Source organism: Trifolium pratense, linkage group LG5 (genome assembly GCF_020283565.1).
Source record: "Trifolium pratense cultivar HEN17-A07 linkage group LG5, ARS_RC_1.1, whole genome shotgun sequence".
Taxonomy (NCBI): Eukaryota; Viridiplantae; Streptophyta; class Magnoliopsida; order Fabales; family Fabaceae; genus Trifolium; species Trifolium pratense.
In genome coordinates this window covers 43290525-43316269 of record NC_060063.1, presented here as the reverse complement: position 1 = coordinate 43316269, position 25745 = coordinate 43290525, and the positions used below count along the sequence as shown (strand labels likewise).

The following is a 25745-nucleotide window of genomic DNA, read 5'->3' as shown; positions in this document are numbered from 1 at the left end:
GATGAATTATTGTATGTATGAAAATGAATTAAGAACTCTCTTGTAGTCACTTAAGTCAGTCTAATGCTTGTTAGACCATGTACAATGGTTACCAATATTCAACACTATTTTTTCACTTCTCGACACTCCAGATCATTTTCTCTTTCTTCCACCTAATCATTCAACACATATTCAATTTTTATCATCTCCAATAGTTTTTTCATTCAACACTCTAATCCACCACTTTCTCTACCCCACCACTTTTTATTTCATATTCTTATTTAAATTTTTATTTTTATTTTTATGATTACATAAAATTACAATTATCGACTAAAATTAAATTAAAATAATAAACACTTAACAATTTATTTTTTAGTTTTTTTTAATAAAAACAAAATTTATTTAAATAATTTATACGATACAAATCATTTTAACTTAATTTAAAATACAACACACAAGTAACGTAATTAGTATGATACAAATAATTTGAAATGCAATACAACACAGAAGCAAATTTTGGGTGTTGTTGAAGTGATTATTGGGATTTATTTCACTAAAAAAAAGACTAATACTTCAAGATTAACACTAATAGGAAGATAATAATAAGATTATTATAGTAAAAAAATCCGGTTTTTTTTTTCTGTGTCCAAATCAAATGAACCAAGTCTCTATTTATAGAAAAAAAAATCATGAATTTTGGTAAAAAAATAAAAAAATAAAAAATTATTTTGCGATGAAATAATTGAGTTCAAAGTATTAATGTGATAAGAATCTGTCTAGCCAATCAGAAATTAACAAGTGTCCCTATTTTTCTTCTCTCTCCGCGTGAAATTTTCCCCACTCTTCCCCCGCGTGTGCATCTCACGCGCCTATTTTGGCAAGTAAAACGAAGTTACGTGTCATCAATGGTCAGGTTCAACTATGTTGAAAGTTTTCAACTCTTCCCTCCCCCACATCATCTTCAACACTCTTCCTCCAATCATTCAACACATTAAACCCCTATTCAACACCAATCTTCAACCCAAATTGCACATGATCTTACAACATAGTTTTTACTAGGAGGCAAGTCAATAGAGTTGTTCATAACTTTACTATAGTATCTATCTCAGTTTAGCTCCATTGTTCATTATTATTACCTTCCAGTTGTATATTATGCAACGAGTTCTTTTTTTTAAAAAAAAAAATAGTCGATGCCAGTATGCAACCATACCTTTTCTAATAGCCTTTTGTTTGTATAGTGGCATGAGTGTCGATGTGCGTTTAATGAGAAGTAAGACAATCTCCAATGGTGTAGTACCTATTAGGTACTCATGGTACTTATTAAGTACTACCATCAAAGCAATATCCATTTGAGTATCTAATAGGTACTGGTTATACAATAAGCATTAATACTATTTTGTTTTTGTAAGTCCCGTTGATAATAATGTATAGTTATTGGTGAGATGTGTTATTGGTAGGGCCTAATTAGAACTTTTTAAAAGATGTTGGGTTGGAGAGATTGAGTACTTATTAGGTACTATTATTAAAAAATTATAAATGAGTGATGTGTACCCGTAGGGTCCAGTTAAGTACTAAAAAATGAGTATCTTCATTGTGGATAACCTAACCCTTCTTAGAATTGGAAGCTCTTCTTGGGGTTTGGCTGCGGTTTTGGTGATGCTCTTGGTTGTTGTTCTGGACTGGACTAATGCTAGTCCACCTAGACCCTCTCAAGTCCACGTGGCTTGTCCAATCACCTCCATGTCAGCATGACACAACCTCTCAACCAAGATAGGGTAAAATTGCTATCCACACCCACTATCTAAGGGTAATATCTTGGCAGTCCCTCTTAATGGGCCTTGGCTAGTCCAGCCCACTAAGAGGACCTTTGGCCCAGAGCTGGGGGCTATAAATACTCTCCCTCTTGGGAGAGCAAGGTAGACACTATTCATTACTACAATCTCTATCTCTCTCTAACTTCTCTCTAAGTACCTCTTGCTCTCTTACTGACTTAAGCATCGGAGCACCTGCAGGTACAACCCCCCCCTCCGTGGACCATCTGCTCGGACCTGCTGCCCTATCATCTGCTCAACGGACTTCCAGCTGGCCTTCCACCTGTTCTGATCAACAGTTAAGATCAGTGGCGCCGACTGTGGGGATCTGAGTTCTCCCCTTCTTTATTGCCGACCAAGTAAACAAAGAACAAAACCAATCATTCACACTTCTGTCATGGCCAGTTCAACTCATTTTAACAATGACATCGAGGACGCTGCTCCTCCCGTTTCTCCCCGCCTGTCTCCTGCTCTCGTACCAGACCACCAGGCCCTCCCCGAGTCTGACCCAAGAGACGGGCAGGAAGTTTCCTGGACTTCGGAGGACGGCGACCTGGGCGTCCTGACGGAGAAGCAGGCTGGGAAGCGCCCCCAGTCCGAGCAGGGTAAGTCAGCAGAGACAGATTTGTCCGCTGCATCAGTTACCAACGCTGAGCTTGCTTCGCTCATAGCTGCTTTGAAGCAAACCACTGAGGCTCTCCAAGGCCAGAATCGCCGCTTGGACGAGCAGAACACCAGACTTGATCGCTTGGAGAGAAACCAACGATTTTCAAGGAACAATTCTCCCCCGAGGAGGACTCCTGTCTCTCAATCCCCTCCTCGTCAAGAGGTTGTCAAACAACGACGACCTGCACTTGAGCGGATTGAGCAGCCAAACAAGAAAAGAGACCACGTCTCCCCTCCCCGCGAGGGTGTATCTTCCCCTGTTTCAAAGAAAGGAAAAACGGTGGACCGAACACCACCCCGTCGTCATTCTCCTCAAGGACTTAGTTTGATGACCAAGCAAGCGCAACCTGTAAGCCGCAATCAATTCTCCAGAAGTCCAACTCCGGACCGTGAGGACTCACCTCCCCTAAACTCCCATGAGAGTGACGAGGAGGATCCTCGCTGCCCCCTATCTCATGATATTCTCCAGGCTCCTGTGCCAAAGGGATTCGAGCGACCACCTGCTCTCCCTGTATACGATGGACTGACAGACCCAGACGAGCACATTGCTTCAGTTAACGCTACCCTTAACTTCTTAAGGGTTAGCGGAGCAATCAGGTGCAGGATTTTTCCAACTACTCTCAGAAAAGGAGGAATGGCTTGGTACCACAGCCTACCCCCTCGTTCCATAGTATCCTGGATGGACCTATCCGACCAGTTCCGTAGACACTTCACTGCTTCCCGCAAGCAGCCGAAGACCGAGGCAGTCCTGGACGCCATCTTCCAGGCAGAAAATGAACCTCTTCGCAGCTTTATAGAAAGGTTCAACAGGGAGGCCGTCCAGGTTGAGACAACAGATGATATGAAGAAATACTTGCTCCAGAGGGGCCTCAGACCAAACAGCGATTTCGCAAAAGCCGTGGGAATCGAAAAACCACGCACATTCAGTGACCTTCTCCTCAAGTCCCAGGCATACATCCAGTACGAAGAGCAGCAAGCTGCAGACGCTGCCCGTTACGGACGAGCAGGAAACAATCAACCTGCCCCTCGTTCTAACGCTGAGCAGTCCAGTAGAGGAGGAGGAAGACCAAGAAGTGAAAGACCAGGAAGAGGCGAAAGGCCTAGGGAAACCCGAGGACCCCCCAGCACTTTTAGCAATTACACTCCCCTTAACAGGACAAGGGATGAAATTTGGAAGGAAGTCAATTCAGCAGAGTTTAGCAAGGCAGGGATTAAATTCCCAAGACAACAACCTGCCAAGCCAGGCCAGGATAAGACCAGGTTCTGCAAGTACCATAAAGGTTATGGCCACTACACTGATGACTGTGTCCAGTTGAAGGATGCTATTGAGATTCTGATAAGGAACGGACAGATTAAGCAATACGTGAAGCGGGACCGTGCTCCCCGGACAGATGCTGTTGAAACCAGCAATTCAGAGGAAGCTGCACCAGAGAGCTCAGGGCACAAGCCAGTTGCCCTGGCTATCTCCCGACCAGAAGATTTCCTCATCCCAGACCATCTGGATGACACCTACATTGCCCCTACATTAAACAAATGGGACACTCTCGCCCAAGCAATGGTGATCTCCGGTGGTGGGTTCGACAAGCAGACTGTGGGATCAATCAAAAGGAAATTCGAAGAGCTATTAGATGGCTCCTCCAACAGAAGTGCAAGTATAGACAAACCAAAAGGGCAGTCAAAGCCCATATCTTTCTATATGGAAGAACTGCCCGGAGGAGCAGCTAATTCCCAGATACCCCTGCTCATTAGAGTAGACATGGCCAACATGGACGTCAGAAGGGTACTGGTCGACCAGGGCAGCTCTTGCGACATCATGTATTCTCAGCTTTTTAACACTCTGCAATTGGATGAAACATACCTTACTCCCTATTTCGGATCCGATCTCTCTGGGTTCAATGGGGCAACAACAAAACCTTGGGGCTACGTGGACCTGCTCGTCACCGTAGGCTCCGAAGAAACAGCAAAAACAATCAAAGTCAAGTTCTTGGTGGTGGATTGCCCATCTCTTTATCAATGCATATTGGGCCGGCCAGCCATTGCAGACCTAATGGCCGTCCCCTCCACTGCTCATCTCAAAATGAAGTACTACACTCATAAGGGGCAAGTGGCAACTTTGCACGGAGATATTGAAGCGGCCAGAAGAGTCTTCAATGCCTCCTCAAAAGGAAACGAGTACATCGGGCAGCTCCCCGAATCAAAAAAATCCAAGGCAGCAGCTTCTCTACCATTGCCAGAGATTAGCTCTATTGACCTGGACAGCAGGTTCTCCAAGCAAGAGAACAAGGACGAAAAGAAGCTCCGAAAGGACAAGAAAGAGGACGACGAGGCAAGTCAGGAACACCGTCGCCCAGTGCCGGATGGAGAGTTCGAGCTCATGCCCTTCGGTGAAGACCCGAGCAGGGCAATCAAGATTGGGACTGGGCTCCCCGAGCTGGCAAGGAAGCAACTGGAGGCCTGCCTGAAAGAAAACGCAGATCTGTTTGCATGGCACGCTTCTGAAATGCCTGGCCTGGACCCCAACGTCGCATGTCACCAGCTGACCATCGACCCCACTGTACTTCCTGTAGTTCAGCGAAGGCGTAGGCAGTCCCCCGAGAAATCGGAGGCTGCAGAAAAATGTGTAAAAGACCTCCTAGAGGCAAATTTTATCTCGGAGGCCAGGTATACAACCTGGCTGTCCAATGTTGTATTAGTGAAAAAATCTAATGGAAAATGGAGGATGTGTTGCGACTATACCGATCTTAACAGGGCTTGCCCTAAAGACTCTTATCCTTTACCTAGCATAGATAGACTAGTTGATAATTCTTCTGGCTTTAAATTATTGTCTTTCATGGATGCTTATTCAGGTTATAACCAAATTCCAATGGCCGTAGCAGATAGAACAAAAACAGCCTTCATGACTGAGTCGGGCAACTATTACTACAACGTAATGCCCTTCGGTCTCAAAAACGCAGGAGCTACGTATCAGAGGATGATGAACAAAGTCTTCCAAACACAAATAGGAGACATGCTTGAAGTCTACATGGACGACATGATCGTCAAGTCCCCCGAGGAACTAGACCATGTAGTGCACCTTCGAAAGGTGTTCGAGCAGGCCAGAAAATACAACATGAGGTTCAATCCAGAAAAGTGCACCTTCGGGGTCCGAGCAGGTAAATTCCTGGGGTTTTACCTAACCGAACGAGGAATCGAAGCCAATCCCGACAAGTGCAGAGCTTTCGCCGAGCTCCCCACTCCAAATGATAAGAAGTCCATACAAACCCTCAATGGAATGCTAACATCGCTTTCCAGGTTTGTATCCAAATCAGCACAGCACGCACTTCCCTTTTTCAAACTGCTAAAGAAAGAAGCAGTCTTCGAATGGACAGATGAATGCGAGCAAGCTCTCCAGCATCTAAAAAAGGCTTTGTCAGAGCCACCAGTCCTCTCACGACCAAGTGACGAGGAGATACTATACTTGTACCTTTCCGTCGCTTCAGAGGCGGTAAGTGCAGCCCTTATTCGTGAAACAAACGAAGGGCAGAAACCGGTATACTTTACTAGCAAAGCCTTACAAGGCCCTGAACTAAGATACCAACAAATTGAAAAGATAGCCCTTGCATTAGTTTATGCTGCAAGGAGACTCAGACACTATTTCTTGGCTCATACTATTGTGGTCCGAACAGACCAGCCAATCAAGTCCCTGCTTGGCCGACCAGATATGGCGGGCAGGATGCTCAAATGGTCCCTCGAACTCTCTGAATTCGACATTCGTTACGAGAGCAGAAAAGCTTTAAAAGCCCAAGTCCTAGCTGACTTCGTCGCAGAGATGACCAGCTCCTTTCCAACAGTGGACGGAGCAGATAAGTGGACAATCTTTGTGGATGGAGCATCTAGCGCTACAGGAGCAGGTGCGGGCATCATTCTTGAAAATGAGAATGGCTTGCTAATCGAGGTATCCTTAGCACTATCTTTCCCAACTTCGAACAATCAAGCAGAATACGAAGCATTCCTCGCCGGACTACGTTTGGCCGAGGACTTGGAAGCCAAGGAGGTAAAAATCTATACAGATTCACAGTTGGTAGCCTCACAGGTGCTAGGAGAATATCAAACCAAGAATGATAACCTCTCTGAATACCTGCTGCTAGTAAAGGAAAAAATCACTAAGTTCAACTCTGTTGAAATACTACATGTTCCCCGCGAACACAACAAAAGGGCAGATATCCTGTCCAAACTTGCAAGCACAAAAAGGAAAGGCGGAAACAAATCCGTCATCCAAGAGATACTCCCTCGTCCAAGCATAGAAAAACCAACCAAGGGCATGGACATAAACGTCATAGGCGACAAGAACTGCTGGATGACTCCAGTATACAATTTCCTCAAGCACGGAACTCTCCCGGACGACCAGAAACAAGCAGCTGTAATCAGACGAAGAGCCTGCTCTTATGTCATACTAGATGGAAAATTATACAGGAGAGGATTCTCCATTCCCCTCCTAAAATGTGCGGACGAGGACACAGCAGATTACATCCTACGCGAAGTTCACGAGGGCATCAATGCCCAGCACCTGGGAGGTAGATCACTTGCCAGGAAAGCTCTAAGAGCAGGGTACTATTGGCCAACCATGCAACAGGACGCCAAAGACCATGTGAAAAAATGCGACAAATGCCAAAGGCATGGGGACATGCACTTAGCTCCCCCTCGAGAGCTAAAATCTTTGTCTTCCCCCTGGCCCTTCGCCTGGTGGGGCATGGACCTACTTGGTCCTTTCACCAAAGGACTTTACCAAAACCGTTACTTAATAGTAGCGGTAGACTACTTCACAAAGTGGGTTGAAGCCGAACCCCTCTCCGACATAACGTCGTTCAGAGTCCTGCGCTTCTTCAAAAGAAACGTGCTAGCAAGATTCGGAATACCACAGGTGGTAGTCACAGACAACGGAACGCAATTTACAGACAAAGAGTTTCAAGCATTTCTCGTTGCCCTGGGCACCAAGCAGCACTTCACCTCAGTTGAGCACCCCCAAACTAATGGGCAGGCTGAGGCAGCCAACAGAGTAATCCTGAGAGGACTACGAAGAAGGCTCGACCAAAACAAAAAGAAATGGGTCGAAGAACTTGACAACGTACTTTGGGCCTATCGAACAACTCCACACTCCACAACTGGAGAAACCCCCTTCCGAATGGTATACGGAACGGAGGCAGTCATCCCCGTAGAGATTGGGGAACCATCTCGTCGGACTGAGCAACCTCTAGACGAGGAGCAGAATGACGAAGCACTTCGAGAGGAGCTGGACCTCGTCGAAGAAATTCGAACGGGAGCTTCATTAAAGGAAGCCACCTTGAAACAAAAAATAGCTGCCCGGCATGACACCAAAGTCATCAAAAGAGAATTTGAGGTGGGCAGCCTCGTCCTAAGACGCAACGCAGACTCCCAGGATGGCAAACTTGCCCCAAATTGGGAAGGACCATATCGCGTCATTAGCAAAACAGAAAATGGTGCATACTATCTCGAGGACCTTCGAGGAAAGAAACTTCCTCGACCTTGGAATGCTCAAAAATTGAAACAATATTACAGCTAAGTTATTGCCACGCCAAAAAAGGCTGCTCGCACTTCATAACACAACGAGTCGAGCACCTTAAACAACGGAGGGCACCATGGCACACGTGCTCATCTAAAACCATGGCAGGAGAACTAATTCACCTAAGGGAAATAGAACTTCTGCTAGACGAGGATAACTCTTGAAACGAGCTCTTCGCACCAGTGCCACGACCTAGCACCCAGCTCGCGATGGGAAGTTCAGGTTGCGAAAAAGGGTACACTAGCGTGCCTGTATTCGCGTAACTTAGAAACAACTCTAAGTGCTTATACAGTTCCCTAAACTGTTTAAGTCAAATCAGAGGAGACTACCCTCAATAGAACATGCTCAAAGTCAAGCAGGGGAAACCTCCCCAGCAAAATAACAACGAGCACAGCATTCATACATGCAAAAAGAATAACAATTGTACAAAACAGGCATAAATAAACAGGCAAAACTTAGCACACCAACCTGCTCGAATTCCAGACGAGCACCTTAATACTGGGGAGATAAGCTCCCCAGCTCAAAGTTTAAACAACTAATTTTCATTAAATTGAGAAAAGGGGACCAACCCCCTGGCTTGAATGTTCATTAAGTTGAAAAGGGGACTAGTTCCCCGGCCCTAATTATTATTAAATTAAAAATTGGGACCAAGCTCCCCGGTTGAAATTTTTAAACAAAATTTCAAGTAAAAATTTTCTAAGTTATTTGGACGGGGAGGCTCCCCGGTTGAAATTTTTAAACAAAATTTCAAGTAAAAATTTTCTAAGTTATTTGGACGGGGAGGCTCCCCGGTTGAAATTTTAAAACAACGAAATTTCTCCAAAATTTTCTAAGTTAAAAAGACGGGGAGGCTCCCCGGTTGAAATTTTAAACAACGAAATTTTGTAAAATTTTCTAAGTTAAAAAAGGAGGCAACATACATGCGAGCAGATATGGACGAGCAGTTATAAACAAGCATAGATAAATAAAACGGGCACCTGCCCGGAATTGTCATAAATATCAAACGGGGACAAAAGCCCACTTGTTCCAAAATTACAAACCATGGCTCAAAAGCCCCAAAAATCAAAGAGACAAAAATAAATTACATTAGAAAGGCCGGGGACATCTACTCCTCGCACCTATCTTCCTGCTCAGTCACATCATCCTGCTCGTCTTCATGACCCTCCTCGAACACCCCCTCAGCATCTTCCCCCTCTTCATCAGAGTCGGCCAGGCCAGCCGGGATAACAATTTGGCCATCCTTGACCTGCCCGTTCACATGCATTCCCCGGGTCACCAGCTCCACGTCAGGATTGAGGCACTTGATTTGCTGCACGGCATTCTCAAAGGCGTACTCAGTGCCCTCTACAAAATCATGAGACAGCTGAGCAATCACCTTGACCAAGTCTGCTCGGGTGGTCAACCCCTCGGCAGCCTTGTGCTCGTTCTCGCCCGGCGCCATGGCAGCATTAAGCCTTTCAATTTCAGCCCGAGCAGCATCCAAATCCTCTCCCCTTTTACGGTGCTCGTCCAGCTGGTCACCCCAATGTTTTTGCTTCTCCCGGAGATCTTCCACAACAATTTTGAGTTGGTTGATCCGACTTTTGGACCGCTCGTGCCGGGCCTCGGCAGTGTTCAGCTGCTCGACTAAAGACTCCCGCTCGTCACCGAGGACAAGGGAGCTCGAGACCATCCGCACCATAGCAGCCATGTCTCGAGCATGCTGCTCCCTACGGGCCTCTGGTTCCTGGTTAAGAATGGCAGCCCTTTCAGTTTCAAAGACCTCCGGGGGATACTTCTCAAAAAATCTGTCCACGGTAAAGCACCGAGGAACCGGAAACTTGCTGCATCCTCCCATGCCCGCATCCTGAACCGGGGGATCTTCTTCTCTTGTCCTCTTCGCTGGAGGAGGCCGGGGAGCTGAGGTAGGGGTGCCCGTACCAACACCCGAGGACCCAATAACCTGCACGGAAGGGGTCCCCGGCCTCACTTCCTGGGAAGCTCTAGCAACAACCTTCTTCTTTCCCCGAGCAGCCTTGCTCGCCCTTTCATCTTGCTTGGCCTTCAACATGCGCTCAGCAATGCTCTCCATTTCGTCTGCAAATAAACAACGAGCAGGTTAATAAAAACGAAGAATGCATACAAAAGCAAAAAATTTTTCTAAGTTAAAAATAGAAAAGAAGCAATACCCAAGCACAGCCTAACCTCCCCGGCATTCTTACACTTAAGGAGGGTTCTAGTATTTATAAAGCGGGGAGACACCTTCGCCTTCCCATGCTCGTCTCTTATTATGACTCCCCTACGAGTCGTCCAGATGCCCGGAGTAAAACCGGCCACAAACGCCTTTAAATCCTCAAAAGCAGCCATCTCCTCGGGAGACAAATCCGCGTCCCCGGAAGTATACTCCTTTGGTTCCTTTTGAAAATGGTCATACGACCAACTTAATGGGAACTTAGGGACTGCTCGGAGTATAGGTTGCCCGTTGTCATCCTTCCGAGCAACACCCTGCTCGTCCCTATCTTCTGCCCATTCTAACAAACTCTCCCGGGCAGATTCCGATTCCGGACGGACCACAAAGTACCTCCCTTTGAAGTCTTTGATGGAGTCCACGAACATCTTGAAAAGTTTAACATCCTCGTGATGCTTTAGAGAAACCCAATTCTGGCGAGGTTCTTGCCCGGCATCCCTCGTCGGCTTGCGTTGGATTTTAAATATTCTGAAGAAAAGGGGAAGAGTGGGACGAACATCCCTATACGAGCAGAGGTGCTCGAACCCCATGATGAACGACCAAGAATTTGGATGCAGCTGTGACGGAGCCACCTGCAACGCTTTAAGCACGCTGGCCGCAAAGGGGCTGAACGGCAACCTGAGCCCCATCTCCTTAAAAACAAACTCGTACATTGCGAAGTCAAGTCCACCAAAGGACGAGCACACCCGTTCATCCTCCCCGGGTATACGGGTCGACCAATTTTGGTGCCCGTCCCCCCTCTCCTGCTCGACAGTCAGGAACACTCTTGGGTCCCGAGAGTTGAGCGTCGAGGCTATTCCCCGGGGCTCAGGAGCAACCCAATCCAATGCAGGATCGGTTATACAGTCAACCAGAGCATGCTTCTCCACAACATGCGTCTCCACGACCTCCTCGGCTTCTGACATTTTTACAACCTGAAATGCAGCAAAAACAAAGTGAATTCGACGAACAAATCCACCCTTTCACTGCAATTCAAGTGAAAGGGCGCAGGATAGGACGAGGACGCTGCCCTCGACCAAAAGCCCTTTTCAAATGGCAAATCAAAAATAACCGAGGAGGGTGACTTAAATAGAGCCGGGGAGATAAGCTCCCCGGCCCGAGATTCAAACAATTAATTCCTAAGGGAAAGACGAGGAGATAACCTCCCCGGTACGAGATTCAAACAACGAATTTCATGGAGAAATTTTCTAAGTTAAAAAGGGAGGAAATATCCTCCCCGGCCACAAAATCAATTGACTAAAGTTTCAAACGGGGAGATAGACTCCCCGGTACTAGCAAACAAACTGTCTAAAAATTGAGACGAGGAGATAGGCTCCCCGTCACTAGTCATCTAACTTAAAGTTTCAAAGGGGACTAACTCCCCGGCTCTAAATTTAAATGGTGCCCGGCTCTAAATACATATAGTGCCCGGCACATTCATACATTCATACATTCTTCATGTAAAAAACGCCCAAAACTGGGCAAGAACAGCAAAAGATGGATCTAAAGCAGTAAAATTTAGAAAAATTACCTTGAATATGAGGGAAATCTGAAGAATGACGTGACTAGGACGTTTGAACTTCAGAGAAAACTTTCAGGAATCACAAGTGAAGAGAGAGAGTGAAAAGTGAGAATGAAATTCACTCTCCCATATTTATAGAACAAGCCAGGAAAATGAAGAGACACCTTGATCCAAGGGTCATTACACCCCCTCGTAAAAATCAAAGCAGTAAATGCACCCTTTCACATCCCCAACAAAAAGCTGCTCGAATCACACCCGAGCAAACCTTCAAGAAAAAGCTGCACTTCACAAGGAAGACCTCCTCGGTGCTAACTTCTTCATCAGAATAGCGAGCAACATATGCTCCTCAATGATACCTCCTCGTCTCAACAACGAGCAACTATTTGCCCTTGTATAAATATCGCCTCGTAGGAGATACGAGCAACATATGCTCCTCGTTGTTACCTCCTCGTCGTAACAACGAGCAACCACTTGGTCTTTCATAAATATCTCCTCGTAGGAGATACGAGCAACACACACCTCCTCGTAACCATGATTACGAGCAAGATACCAACCTCCTCGAAAAATCAATTCGAGCAAACACTTGCTACGAGCAAGGTCTAGATGAGCAACTTCCTCATCTACTCTGTTCAAGAGAGGTTGCAAGGAGATTTTCTTCTACATTTGGGCACACATCTAAAGTCATCACTCCTATGACTAGGAGCAACGACTTGGGGGGCTCCTGTTCTGGACTGGACTAATGCTAGTCCACCTAGACCCTCTCAAGTCCACGTGGCTTGTCCAATCACCTCCATGTCAGCATGACACAACCTCTCAACCAAGATAGGGTAAAATTGCTATCCACACCCACTATCTAAGGGTAATATCTTGGCAGTCCCTCTTAATGGGCCTTGGCTAGTCCAGCCCACTAAGAGGACCTTTGGCCCAGAGCTGGGGGCTATAAATACTCTCCCTCTTGGGAGAGCAAGGTAGACACTATTCATTACTACAATCTCTATCTCTCTCTAACTTCTCTCTAAGTACCTCTTGCTCTCTTACTGACTTAAGCATCGGAGCACCTGCAGGTACAACCCCCCCCTCCGTGGACCATCTGCTCGGACCTGCTGCCCTATCATCTGCTCAACGGACTTCCAGCTGGCCTTCCACCTGTTCTGATCAACAGTTAAGATCAGTTGTTCTTTATTGGCAAACCTCAGTTCAAGAGTTCTTGTGGAGATAGAGATATATAAATTAAATATGACCAAAGTTTTAAATCACAATCCCAGTAGTGGTCGCGTAAGATATTTGGTATTGCAAAGAATTGTGATCATATATATTTGATACGATCTAAATTGAAATCGTATTTTGTATTAAGTTCATGTTCGTTTTCGTGGTGGAATAATATTAGATTTACATCCAATTCAAAACTTTGGTTTATAGCTTCTTCAATTTTAGAGTGAAAAGACTTGCTCTCGTGCGGTGTATGTGATTGAACGCGCACCCAAACATACTCTAAAAGTTAAAACCATGGGTATTTTTGTCCATCTATATATTAACTTCAATTCATTTAAAAAAAAAAAAAAACTTGTTTAATGTATTATGCAAATTTATGTAATAATATGAGAAAGTAAGGATTATACTTAACAAGTTTGATTATCTTATTACACCAAATGTTTGAATTATTGCAAAGAATCTGAGTTTGAATTTAGAGGGAGAAAGGACCTAATCGTTGAGTAAAATCTATTGATTTTAATAAAAAGTAAAATTATGTCATGTATCTCCTTATTAGATTTATTTTTCCCTAAAAATAAAAAATAAAAAATGAGAATAATAACTTTTGCAGCTAGTTTCCATTTTTTTTAAGATCCTATGAAACTTCCGTAAAAAAAAATCATATGCATCTATATAATACAATGCATTTGTAATTGGTCAAATCTAAGTGTGTGTTTGGTTAAGCGGCGGAAATAATTGAGTTTGACAGAATTGAGTTTGACAGAATTGAGTTTGGTTAAAAGTGAGTTTAACAGAATTGATTTATGTTTGGATGCATTCATGAAAAGTGATTCTCAACATTTTAAGTTGTTTGGATAATTTGAATCAAAATTGCTTTTGGAAACACAATTACCAAATTGGGTTTTAATATGTGTTTTTTATAGAAACATAAAACAAAATTACTTAGTAAATACTCTCTCCGATCATTTTTATAAGAAACATTTTGAAAAAATCACATAGACTAAGGAAACTAATTTTTCTCGTTAATAATTCTAAAGTTTTATGTTTTATTCCAAAACTAACCTTGGAGTAGCATGAGAAATAGGTCTCTTTAATTAATGCATTAAAATTGAAATAAATTATTTGTTTTTATTTAATAAAGATACAAATGAAATTGTCTATTTAATAAAAAATAAATTTAAAGAGTATTTTTTATAAAAAGAAAAAAAAATCAAAATGTTCCTTATAAAAATGATCGGAGAGTATAATATTTAAATAAAATCATACCCTTAAAAAAATATTAGATTAGCATAATAATAAATTATTATGGATCTAAATTATGGATCTAAATGAACATAACAAATGGTGGTTAGTAAAAAGAATTGCTAAACATTTTTTACCAACAGCAAGAGAAAGGGTAAAACAAAAATAGTGGAACTGCAACACTTGTGAAAGGGGCAAATTGGTAAATCAAATTTATTTTATATAGAATCGATTCACTAAACGTAGAAGCTATGAAATGGAGCTTCAAGTAGAAGCACTTCCAATTAATTGAATCACTTTATAAAATGAGATCCAAACATCTGTATGTTTTATTGGAATCACGTTTGGAGAGTTGGACGTGCGTTTAAGGCATGTTAACTTGAAACCAAACAGGTACTAAATGGAATGCAATCCAAGTTTTTAAAACTAATGGGACTGTATTACATGTGTGTTTGGAACTTGTCTTGCATTGCAGTGTACGCAAAGAATAACCACAAAGCATATATTAAAAATGAAAAAGATTATATACTAGTAATCTAATATCGTAGTATTGATAACTTCTCTTCTAATATTTGCTATCAAGAGTTCACAAATTTGCAATGCAATTCAACTAATAACAACTAGTTTGACTAGTGATCCATTGACTCAGATTGATCTTATTAAACTTTGGTTGAGGGTATATAAGACTAGGAGAGCTGGTTAACAAATTTCATAAATATTGCTGTAATATAAATAAGTCCCTTTTTGAGGGCATCACACTATAATGATAAAAACTATTTCATAAAGGAAAGATTTACAAAATAGAACTTAAACCATTGGCCCAACTACATAAATCAATCATTCACAGCATAATTGAATCAAGTTAGCAAGTTCATAACAGTAACATACTTTTTTTTTTTCTGTACAGATTATCTATATACATAAATGTGACTAAATGAAATGTCGGAATAGTTGTGAATGGGTTAACCAGTGCCAACCATGTTGCTTGCAGTAGCAGTAGTTCCCATACTTGATACAGTTAGCCCGCGGTCATACATTCGTTGAATTTCTTCCCTATATTCTGTCAGATACTTGTCAGGTATGGTCGGTGTAAGCTCGATCACATCTCCCATCTTCAACTTGCAATTTGGATCACTTACAGGCTTGTGATTCAGCCTTGGCCTTAATTCTTCCTTCAGAGGGAACCGGTATGTTGTCAACCTACAGCTTGATCGCCCGACTCTCTCCAACAAATCTAGTACTGTTGAGTTTGCACAAAATTCTTGAACAGACATCTGCAAATCCAGTCAAACACAACGATGATTAATATAGACATTCAAATGCATCTTAAGATTCTAAACTTCGGTTGCATGAAGTGACAATGCATTCCTTTTCCACATTTTTAACACAATCAACATTTGACCATTGTTTGTATAACAAGAAACAGAGTCAAAACAAAGGACGGTTTTAAAATTCAAAACAAATAATAATAATAATAATAATGAAATAAAAACAGAAAACATTTACATGGACCAAACAAGCCCCAAATATGAAACAAATTTCTAGCACATACCTTATCATTCTCAATCATAATAACAAACACAGGCCCGTCCTGCCCGCAATCAGGCTTGTAAGAATATGGACAATTATCAGCATGCGAAGGAAACTTGCAAGGTGGCTTGATTGAATCGACATATCCAACTGAAGTAGAATCTTTACTCATTGCTTCGCACTGCCAGGTGACAACCCATCGAGCCCACTCAACCATCTGAAGCACATATGAAGAATGCTGACAGTGATCTTCCTTGTACCTCCAATGAGCGGCAAATCCAAATTCTGCTTGCAAATGCATATCTTTTGTTCGAACTTGTACTTCGAGAGGAACTTTGCCTTCACCAATCACCACAGTGTGCAGAGACTGATACCTGCAAATTCCAAAATCTAAATCAGAGACTATATAGAGACGATCACTTGTAAGTGTACACTACCATTATTGAGCTACAACATACCCATTGAACTTGGGGAAACTTATGTAATCTTTCAGTTTTCCAGGCACCTCGGACCATAACTTGTGAACAACATTTAAGGCTTTGTAACAGTCTTCTTCCTTCTCAACAATCAAGCGCAGCCCATAAATGTCATGGATATCATCAATTGTTAGTTTTTTCCTGCAGATATGTAGACAAATGAATAATTGAGAATTTGAAGAGTACAAATAATACAGTTCACCATGTCGGGTGAAAAGGATGCTAAACTTTTACAACAGTAGTTTTAAACTCAAACCAGTTTGTTTCATTAATAGTTTCATTTACATAAATATAGACATGCAATATGTATAAGTAGACAGCCAAATAGAAGAGGGAAAGGTAAAACATACTTCAACATTTTGATATAAACGCTATACAAGCTCTTGTGCCTCCCAGAAATGACATGATACGAAATGCCTTCATCTTTGAGTGCTTGCTCTAATCTCTCAATTGCAGAAGCAATCATTGCATCATCATACGATTCGACAAGCTTTGACGAAAGCTCCTTATGCTGCACTGGGTTGAGATGCTTAAAACATAAGTTTTCTAATTGTTCCTTCCAATTAGATATTCCTAAGCGATTGGCCAAAGGTGCAAAAATCTCCAAAGTCTCCTTTGCAAACCTCTGCTGCTTGGCAACCGGCAATGCATCAAGTGTCATCATATTATGTAGTCGATCTGCCAATTTAATGAGAACAGCTCTTGCATCTGCCATGGCAAGGAACATTGTATGCAGGCGGTCAGCTTCAACAGACTTGCTAGCCGTATTATTGTCTCGAGCCAGTTTGCTTAAGTGACTCAGTTTAGAAACCTAAAATGCCATAAAAATCAGTTAGATTCTTGAAGGAACAAAGTCAACAAAACAATAAAAAGTTAAAAAAAAAAACATAAGTTGAGACATTAATTGGTATTATACATTGATCTTAAAATAATAAATTGGTATTATATATTTCTTTGGCTTTTCAAAATAACCCATCATACATTCCTATAAAAATGCAAACTCGAAGCAGTACAAATTAATCGGTATAATATTATAGATCCTATTAAAATGTCAACCAGAAGCAGTACAAAAGTTGAAAAATAAATAAAAATGAAGCACTTAACCAATACACAACAGATTAAAGCATCAAATATATCATAAGAAGCTAAGTGAACAAAGCTTATTGCAGAAGAAACCCATTGGATTTGAATTGTCATTACTTCCATACAATAATAACTATAAACATCAAAAAGGGTAAAACCGAAAACGGCTCAATATTCAATATAGAGACAAGACAACAAAAACTTCCAGTAACCACTCAATTATGAGGAGAGCTGATATGAGATGTACATACATACATCCATAATCAGGTGGATGAAATCAAGTAATTGACACCAGATCTAAAGAATAAAATTCAGTTATAAATTCAATTGAAAGGTATGATCCAAATGTCAACTAAAAACATGCAAATCAAAAGCATCAAATTTCATCATCTTAATCTTAAATTAAATCACACCGAATTATTGATTAACATATAAGTTTTAACATCAAACAAATTCCTCACCCCTTCAACTAAATCAGCAACTCCAGCTCCAAACATCCCAAATATATAATCATAAGTAAGAAAAGCATCATCAAGTGTATCATGCAAAAGCCCTGCAGCAACTACAGTGGAATTCGCACCGATCAAAGCCAACAACACAGCTGTTTCCAAACAATGCTGCAAATACGGATCCCCACTAGCTCTCATCTACAAACAAACAATTCATCAAAATCATTCACAAACATACAAAAAATCAAAACCAAAAATCACACAAACATAAACATCAAGCTCAATTCACCTGTCCTCTATGTGCTTTCTCAGCTTCACAAAAGGCCTTAATTACAAACTCATCACAAAAGATCTTATGTCTTAACTGAGCACTCATCAACAACTTCTTAGCATAAGGCTCAAACTCAAATCCAAAGCAACCTTCCACAAAAGTATCCTCCAAATTAAAAGTCAAATCATCAACACCACCATCACCACCGCGAAATCGAACACCTGTAGAATCATAATCTAAACAAGAAGAACCCAAAGCACTTCTCACAAACACACCAGTACTACTCTTCGCCGTCGACCGAGATGCACCCATGCTACTACTACACGAAACAGGATACTGAAAAACAGAAACTGGACTCTGAATCTGATGATCCCTCTTCCATGAAGATCCAAACTTGCTTGGAGAATATGAAAATGAATACGAAAATGAACTACTCAGTTCCTTCATTTCATCATCTTCACCTCCACTGGAAAAACTCGAACTTAACGGAACATGCTTCACAACCGTCGGTGATGAAAACAAACACGATAACCCTCCTATCACCGGTTTCGCCGATGTCGACGCCGTCGCCGTCGACGCCGGAGATGAAGATCTAGATCCAAATTCGAAATCATAAGAAGCGTGAGAATTAATCTGATACGGTGCTGAACAAACACTACTCGGTGGACTCGCGTATAAAGCTATAGTTGAAACCGCCATTAACCAAAACCTTCTTCTTCAATTTGGGAATTAGGGTTTTCAATTTCAACTCAATCACCAAAATAGTTTTCAATTTTTTTTTCTAAAAGAAAGAATAATTAGATTTTTTTTAAAAGTGATTCAGCTACAGTTATGATTGAAATTATGAAACAGAGGAAAAGTTTTTGTACAGAGAAAAAAATTAATGAAAATAAAATTGTTTTTTTGACTAAGAAAATAAAATTGTTTAAACTTTGAAGAATTGAATATATTTTTTTTGTTCTGACTAATTGAATTGAATATTTATATATACAGATTAGTATTGATGAGATGAAATTGAAAATAACCCTTAAAAGAGAAGAATTTACAAAAAAGACCCTGGAATTTTTGAAGGAAAGAGAGTCAAACACGGTTTAAGATTGGAAGCACGCAAAAGAGAGAGATTTGTATGAGAAATTGAAATTGGAATTCTATGATGTTTTTGTGTTGTTTGTTTGTGTTTATGTTTTATGTGATCGGTTTGAGATGGTTGAAGGAGAAGGGTGAAGGTGAAATGACGGGTTTAACCTTGAGATTTTATGGTGGAATAGCAGATATACCCGCAGCACAAGTTGGGGATGATACGGGAATTTAATTTAGGATAAGATTAAGTAATTGTTTTGTTTAATGTTGTTGTTTTATTATTAAAGATTTGGTTACTGTTAATTAATTTAACGTTGTAGATATTTGTTTTGTTCCCGGTTTATTCTGCGAGGCAGCTCCATTGAATCTGGACGCTGTCACTGCTGATATTAAAAGCCACAAATAGCGCAACAAAATATTTTTTAATAATTTTTTTTTTTTACTTATTTTTTTAATAATATTTTTTGTTTAGTAAATTACAGGATAATTGTTATACAAAAAATAAATAAATTATAGGATAAATGCATCCTAGGATGCTATAATGTTGCGTAAAAAAAATAAAAATTTCATCACCAATATCTAGCTCACTAAACCGTCTAATCTGATTCGAGGATTAGTTTTGGTATCAAGTGGTTTCAGTCTCTTCTGATTATAATTGTGAGGATCGAAATGTGGTTCTTCCTACCAAGTCCAGCACCAATCACTACTGGATAAACTAACTCTTTTATTTTTTTTAAGGAGTTGTTTAGTGATATAAACACCTCTTAACTCTAAATCGAATATTCAAGTTTCCTTCATACGGCTCGAATCATTCTCACATGTCAGGGGCATCCTTTTCTTGTTTGTTGGGTTGGAAAAAAAATGCTTTAATTTTTCAAATTGGTATTTTAGATTTTTTAAATAAAAAATTGATTTTTTTTAACTTTGTAATAAATATCGTTATCTTTTTAAGAACTCTTATGTTATAAAAATATTTATATTTATGTTGATATATCCTTTAACAATTGATATTGCTTTTGGTAGCATCGGAGATTATCAACAACTAGAAGTATTGTATCTTCATTATATGTTTTAAAAATACTATCGAGATCAAAAAATAATTTATAAATTAAGAACATCTAAGTATCAAAGTATGGATAGAAGATCAATAAATAATTTATATTTTTGGGAACTTTATTACAACTTTTAAGACATATATAGATTCTCGATCTAACGTTGTATTAAACAATATTTTTCTTTATTTTTTTAAAGAACATTGTTGAAATAAACTTAGTTTTGGGTTTTTAACTTCTTATTTTAATGGTTCAAAAAAAAATCTTATTTTAATAAATAAAAAAAATACAAAAATGCAACCCAAATTGATGTGGCGGTGCGCAAGATAGGATACCTGAACCTCATCGGGAATACCTGAACTCCCATTAGGTATGAGTTTGAGGTTTTACATTTTAACCTATTGAGAATAGAGACGGGTATGTGGATAGACGAACTTTATGAATTTGGGGATGACAAAATTTATCCTTATTCTCTCGCTATGGGTGTTCGCGGTTCGGCTTGGATAAGTTTTAAAACAAAAACCCGATTCAATTTTGTGCGGTTTAATTTGGATTAGTTTTTTAGATATCCAATTATAAATTGTAATTTTTTATTAAATATTAGTAATATTATAAAGACAATGTAAAATAATAGGTTTGATTTAAAATATAACATAAAAAATTAAAAACCAATAAATAATAAGTTTATGCAATATATCACACTAATAAAAATTTAAATAAATATATGTAGGAGGCCAAGGTTCGAACTCAGTTTATCCCACTTATCCACCTTAAGGTTTGAATTTAAACACCCTATCGGTCACCATGCCTATTTTCGAATTTGAATTTTAGTGAAGCAATTCAATCAAACAATATCGAGTATCGACATTTGTTAGTTGAGTTGGAATTTTTGAATTTGATACCTTCTTGACAAACCATGCTCATTACTTTAAAGACGGCATGTTAATAATTTTAATAATGAAATTAAGAAAAATGACACTTATTTAGTGTCTCTTAGACATTAATTAAGGAAATCATAAATAAAAAAGAAATCCTTGAAATTTGTGTCAAAAATGTAAAAGACTTAAATGCAGTTTTGCCCCCCCTGTTTTGATTAAATCGGAATTTTACCCCCTATTTTAAAACGCAGACTTTTACCCCCCTGTTTTATAATTTTTTGGATTTTGCCCCCCCTAATATTCTGCTTTCTAGTCACAACTTCAAAGTTTCGCACACAACTCAATTTGGATCAATAATTCACCAAACGGATATCGAAATGATCGTAATCATGTTATCTTTCCACATAATCAAACCCCACTAAATTTGGAGTTACAAAGAGAGATTAATTATCGTTTTAGTGAAGGTATATCCCCCAAAATTCTGCAAAAATCTGCTTTCGAGTCACAACTTCAAAGCTTCGCACACAACTCAATTTGGATCAATAATTCACCAAACATATACCGTAATTACCATAATCGAGTTAGCTTTCCACAAAATCAAACCCCACTAAATTTGGAGTTACAAAGAGAGATTAATTACAGTTTTAGTGAAGGTCTGTCCAATTACTAATTTTGCAAAAATCTACTTATGACCTTCAAATTCAACATTGTCTACCAAACACATCGTAACTCCAAATTTGAAGAAATTTAAATGAAAACAAGGGTAATTTCGTTAGTTTTCCGAACATGTAAATACTATTGAAAAATGAGCTACAGGGTGAGAGACATTACAAAAATACCAGTAGTAGTTCCATACAATAATTGATTTGGACAGACCTTCACTAAAATGATAATTAATCTCTCTCTGTAACTCCAAATTTAGTGGATTTTGATTATGTGGAAAGATAACTCGATTACAGTCATTTCGATATCCGTTTGATGAATTATGGATCCAAATGGAATTCTGTGCGAAGTTTTAAAGTTGTGACTCGAAAGCAGATTTTGTGCAGAATCTTTGGGGGACATACCTTCACTAAAACGGTAATTAATCTCTCTTTGTAACTTCAAATTTAGTGGGGTTTGATTCTGTGGAAAGATAACTCGATTACAGTCATTTCGATATCCATTTGGTGAATTATTGATCCAAATTGAGTTGTGTGCGAAGCTTTGAAGTTGTTACTCGAAAGCAGAATTTTAGGGGGGCAAAATCCAAAAAATTATAAAACAGATGGGGTAAAAGTCCGCCTTTTTAAACAGGGGGATAAAATTCCGATTTAATCAAAACAGGGGGGCAAAACTGCATTTAAGCCAATGTAAAATATACTTTTTTTTCTTTAACTAATGTCTCGAAAACATTAGTTAAAATCTGAGAAGATCCAAGTCTAATTAACATAACTCTAAAATTAATTACCTTTTTAGTGTGTGTTTGGTAGTAGTGAAATAGAGACGACAGAAAAAGGGACGAGAGACATAAAAGAGAGAAAGGGAATCTCTCTTGTTTGGTGTAGCAGAGAAACAGGGACGAGAGAAGATAAATGGTGGGATCCATGACATATTTTCAGTCTTCCCAACAAAGTGAAAAAATATAGAAGAAACAACTCCCTTTTCTATTATTCAAAAAATACTGCCCCTTCTTTTAACAGGTGTATAATTAATCTAAAAATTGCACTTTCATCATGATGTGATAAAAAAATTCTAGTGTTTGTTGAAACAATCATCCTGATGGAAAATTCTTAAATGTGTGAATTTATAGTTTTAAAAAACTGCGAATAAGTTGATGATACAAAACCAACCGCTTCTCCATCATCATTGCATGCATTTTTAATCTGCTTCCAAAGCACCGTTGCGGCAAATTCATCATATTTGGATCACGTTGCATAGTTTATGGCTGCATCCCAAATTCTCAATTCTTGCATTTTAATATATAACACCAACCAACTAGTATGACACCAAATGTTACACCTCTAAAAAAACGTTTTAACCGATATAAATTTTATAAAATTCACCGTTGGATTGAAAAGTTTATATCATATAGATCATTTGTGTAAAACGTCAGACAAATTCAAATTCATTTAATATGTTATTAAGATACAATTAAAATTATCGGTTTGCGTTCTATCATGACGGTGTTTCTTAAAATAAATAAATCCATATACAGCAAATAAAAATTGGCAAGAAGGTTAAAGTGATCTCATCAATAATCAATGCGGGTGGGAGGCAATATCCGATCAATAGTGCATTACGTAATTGATGCTCAAATTCAAATCAAGTGCTACTTTAATACTCTTATCTTCTAGATCGAAGTTCCCTAGCTCCATACTAACAATAACAATTGTTTTTTCTCTTCCTTCAGCTTTTAGTTTGAGGAGCTTTTTTTTGAATTCTGATGGACTAATCACTTTTGATTCGAAATCGAGAGTTAGAGTCGATCCAATGACAACTTTTAGGACTGGGTTGGTGTGTTCTGGTGGCCTGAAATTTGAGGGGTGCCTTTCTGATTATATATGGGTTTAGGAGGTGGATCTTTATTAAGTGATGATTGTTTTGGTGTTTTTTTTTGCATTCCGCATATATACGACGCCTCGTTATGTAACTACTTTTATACCAGTCTCTGTTCGTCTTGTGCAAAGAACTGGTTAATAATATATTTGCCGTTTCAAAAAAAAATTGTTTTTTCTATTGACCAAAAAAAAAATTTGTTTTTTCTTGACAAAATTAAACTACTAACCATTTTTACATTTTTTTAGTTGTGAGGTAAATAAATTTCAATTAAGAATTATTTTTTTTAACCAGGTCTAGGACTGACTAATCTAAAAGTACCAATTTCACCGCTCACTTGCGGGGCCCCATTTAAAGTCATGGTTTTTTTGCTCTGTATAGACATAGCCTATCGAAATTGGCACCAGAGGAAATCAAACTTGAGATCTTGAGAGGAGCATACTCCAATGACGACTCAAGCCAACACTAGATCAAGTCCAAGTGGATTATGCGTTATTTTTTATTATTATGTTAAGACTTATATGTGTACCCAAATAAAATGCTTAAATACTTTCTACCAAAAAAATGCTTAAATACTTGCCCCCAACTAAAAACTAGTATTTTTCAAATTCATCAGTCAATTCTTTCTAAGTAGTATTTTTCAAATTCATCATTCAACTCTTTTATAGTAATGTATTTTTATTTATTTTTTGACTAAATCTTTTATAGCAATGTAATGTATTATGTAGCTAGCTAGAAGTTGAAAAATATAATAAGGGTATTAATGGGAAACTAGAAATGACACTAATCGAGTCACATATCCTCAAAATTAATCTCATCCTCATCTAGAAGGTGTGTATGTATGTCCAGAACACTTGGAAGACAAATCTGAAAGTGGAAGAGAGTTAGAGAGGGGGTTTCCTTTGTTAGATATTAAGGACCACTTGGTTTTTGGAGTTATTTGTTTCTTCAAACCAAACTAAAAAAACTACACCAACCAAACCTTGTTATGTGTTTTTTAATGATAGATTCACTTGTTGTGCGTTGTCATTGAGTTTAGTGGACACGTGGTCTTCACTGACGGCTATTGTAAGTCCACACTTTCATGAAGAATCTTCTTTTGTGTTCTTCTTCTATTCACGGTCACATTCTAATGTGTCACGTTCTTTCCACGTGTATTACCGACTCAGTTTTTCTTGGCTCTCTCTAATCAAGAGCTAGCGTCTCCAAAGGGGTTGCTTAGTAGTAAAAATATGGATATGTATCATTTAGGTGGATATATAATTGTGATTGGTTAATGATCGCGTCTGATCAGAAGATGCAACCGCGCCGGCGTTGTGCTCTTGATTGTCCCTGTTGAAGAGAAGGGGAGTTGTGTACCTGCAGACACTCTGACGCTCAAGTCAGTTTAAGTGTGGAGTGAATGTTTTCTGTGCTAGATCGTATGTACCTTCTAAATGGCATGAAATCACGTATATATAGTCCTCAGCGCAAGGCCAAGACCCTTGATGACATTAATGGCCATCAAATGGCTGTCGGAAAACGGCTGGAAAGTCTTGATGAGCAGTTAATGCTCATCATTCCGGTGGAATTTGACGTTACGAGAGTGTCAGGAATTTGACCGTTGAAATGTCGACCATCCATGTCATGTTCGCGTATTGGAAGCTACCCCGGCTATCCAAGCTCGTATGATTGGGTTTCTGAGCGGGAAGCTCGGTCCATAATAGTTAATAAATAGTAGTATTTAATATAAAAAAAATTAATAAAAGTATTGCAAAGTTGAAAAGGTTAATAGTGAAGTTTAAAGTTTGATCTCCACTAACAATTGCTAATATTTTTCTCTCGTTTAAAGCAATATATTAACATCAAATATTTGTCTATAACAAAAATAAAATAAAATAAAAAGCGTGTTAATATCTTGACTATTTGCATGTGTCATTCATTTGAAAAGAGTTCTAATTAATATTATTTTTTAAATTTATAACTACATTGAAGTTGGTTGAAGAGAGTACTTTGGATTAATGAGGAATATGTTATGTAAAGTGAGTTTCATCCAAGTCTAATATGTAATTTGAAGTTTTATATTATTTAGAAAAGTGAATATTAAACACTTTATAAGTAAAATGACTCATTGTTTTAAGATATTGGATGAATATGTGGTGTTAAAATTATCTGTATGATTGTTTTGTTGTCAGCACAATATGTTGATCA

The 25745-nt window shown here is 39.2% G+C and overlaps 2 protein-coding genes and 1 long non-coding RNA gene across 3 annotated transcripts; 1 reads left to right on the top strand and 2 right to left on the bottom strand.

The window, feature by feature from the left end:
• Window positions 1–1588: 1588 nt before the first annotated feature.
• LOC123883059 lies at window positions 1589–13172 on the top strand. Its single transcript, XR_006800106.1, has 2 exons — window positions 1589–1644; window positions 12917–13172. It is a non-coding gene; the product is annotated as an uncharacterized LOC123883059 (long non-coding RNA).
• LOC123883058 lies at window positions 9122–12892 on the bottom strand. The gene is made up of 2 exons (XM_045931751.1): window positions 12768–12892; window positions 9122–10092 (listed from the first exon to the last, which is right to left on the bottom strand). The coding sequence occupies exon 2, from the start codon at window positions 10085–10087 to the stop codon at window positions 9122–9124; it is 966 nt and encodes a 321-aa protein (XP_045787707.1). The 5' UTR covers window positions 10088–10092; window positions 12768–12892.
• A 1790-nt stretch (window positions 13173–14962) lies between the features above and the next one.
• LOC123883057 (probable GTP diphosphokinase RSH2, chloroplastic) lies at window positions 14963–18911 on the bottom strand. The gene is made up of 6 exons (XM_045931750.1): window positions 18026–18911; window positions 17749–17934; window positions 16555–17015; window positions 16187–16345; window positions 15751–16102; window positions 14963–15472 (listed from the first exon to the last, which is right to left on the bottom strand). Exons 1-6 carry the CDS (start codon window positions 18704–18706, stop codon window positions 15161–15163), a joined length of 2151 nt encoding a protein of 716 aa, XP_045787706.1. The 5' UTR covers window positions 18707–18911; the 3' UTR covers window positions 14963–15160.
• Between the last annotated feature and the right edge of the window lie 6834 nt (window positions 18912–25745).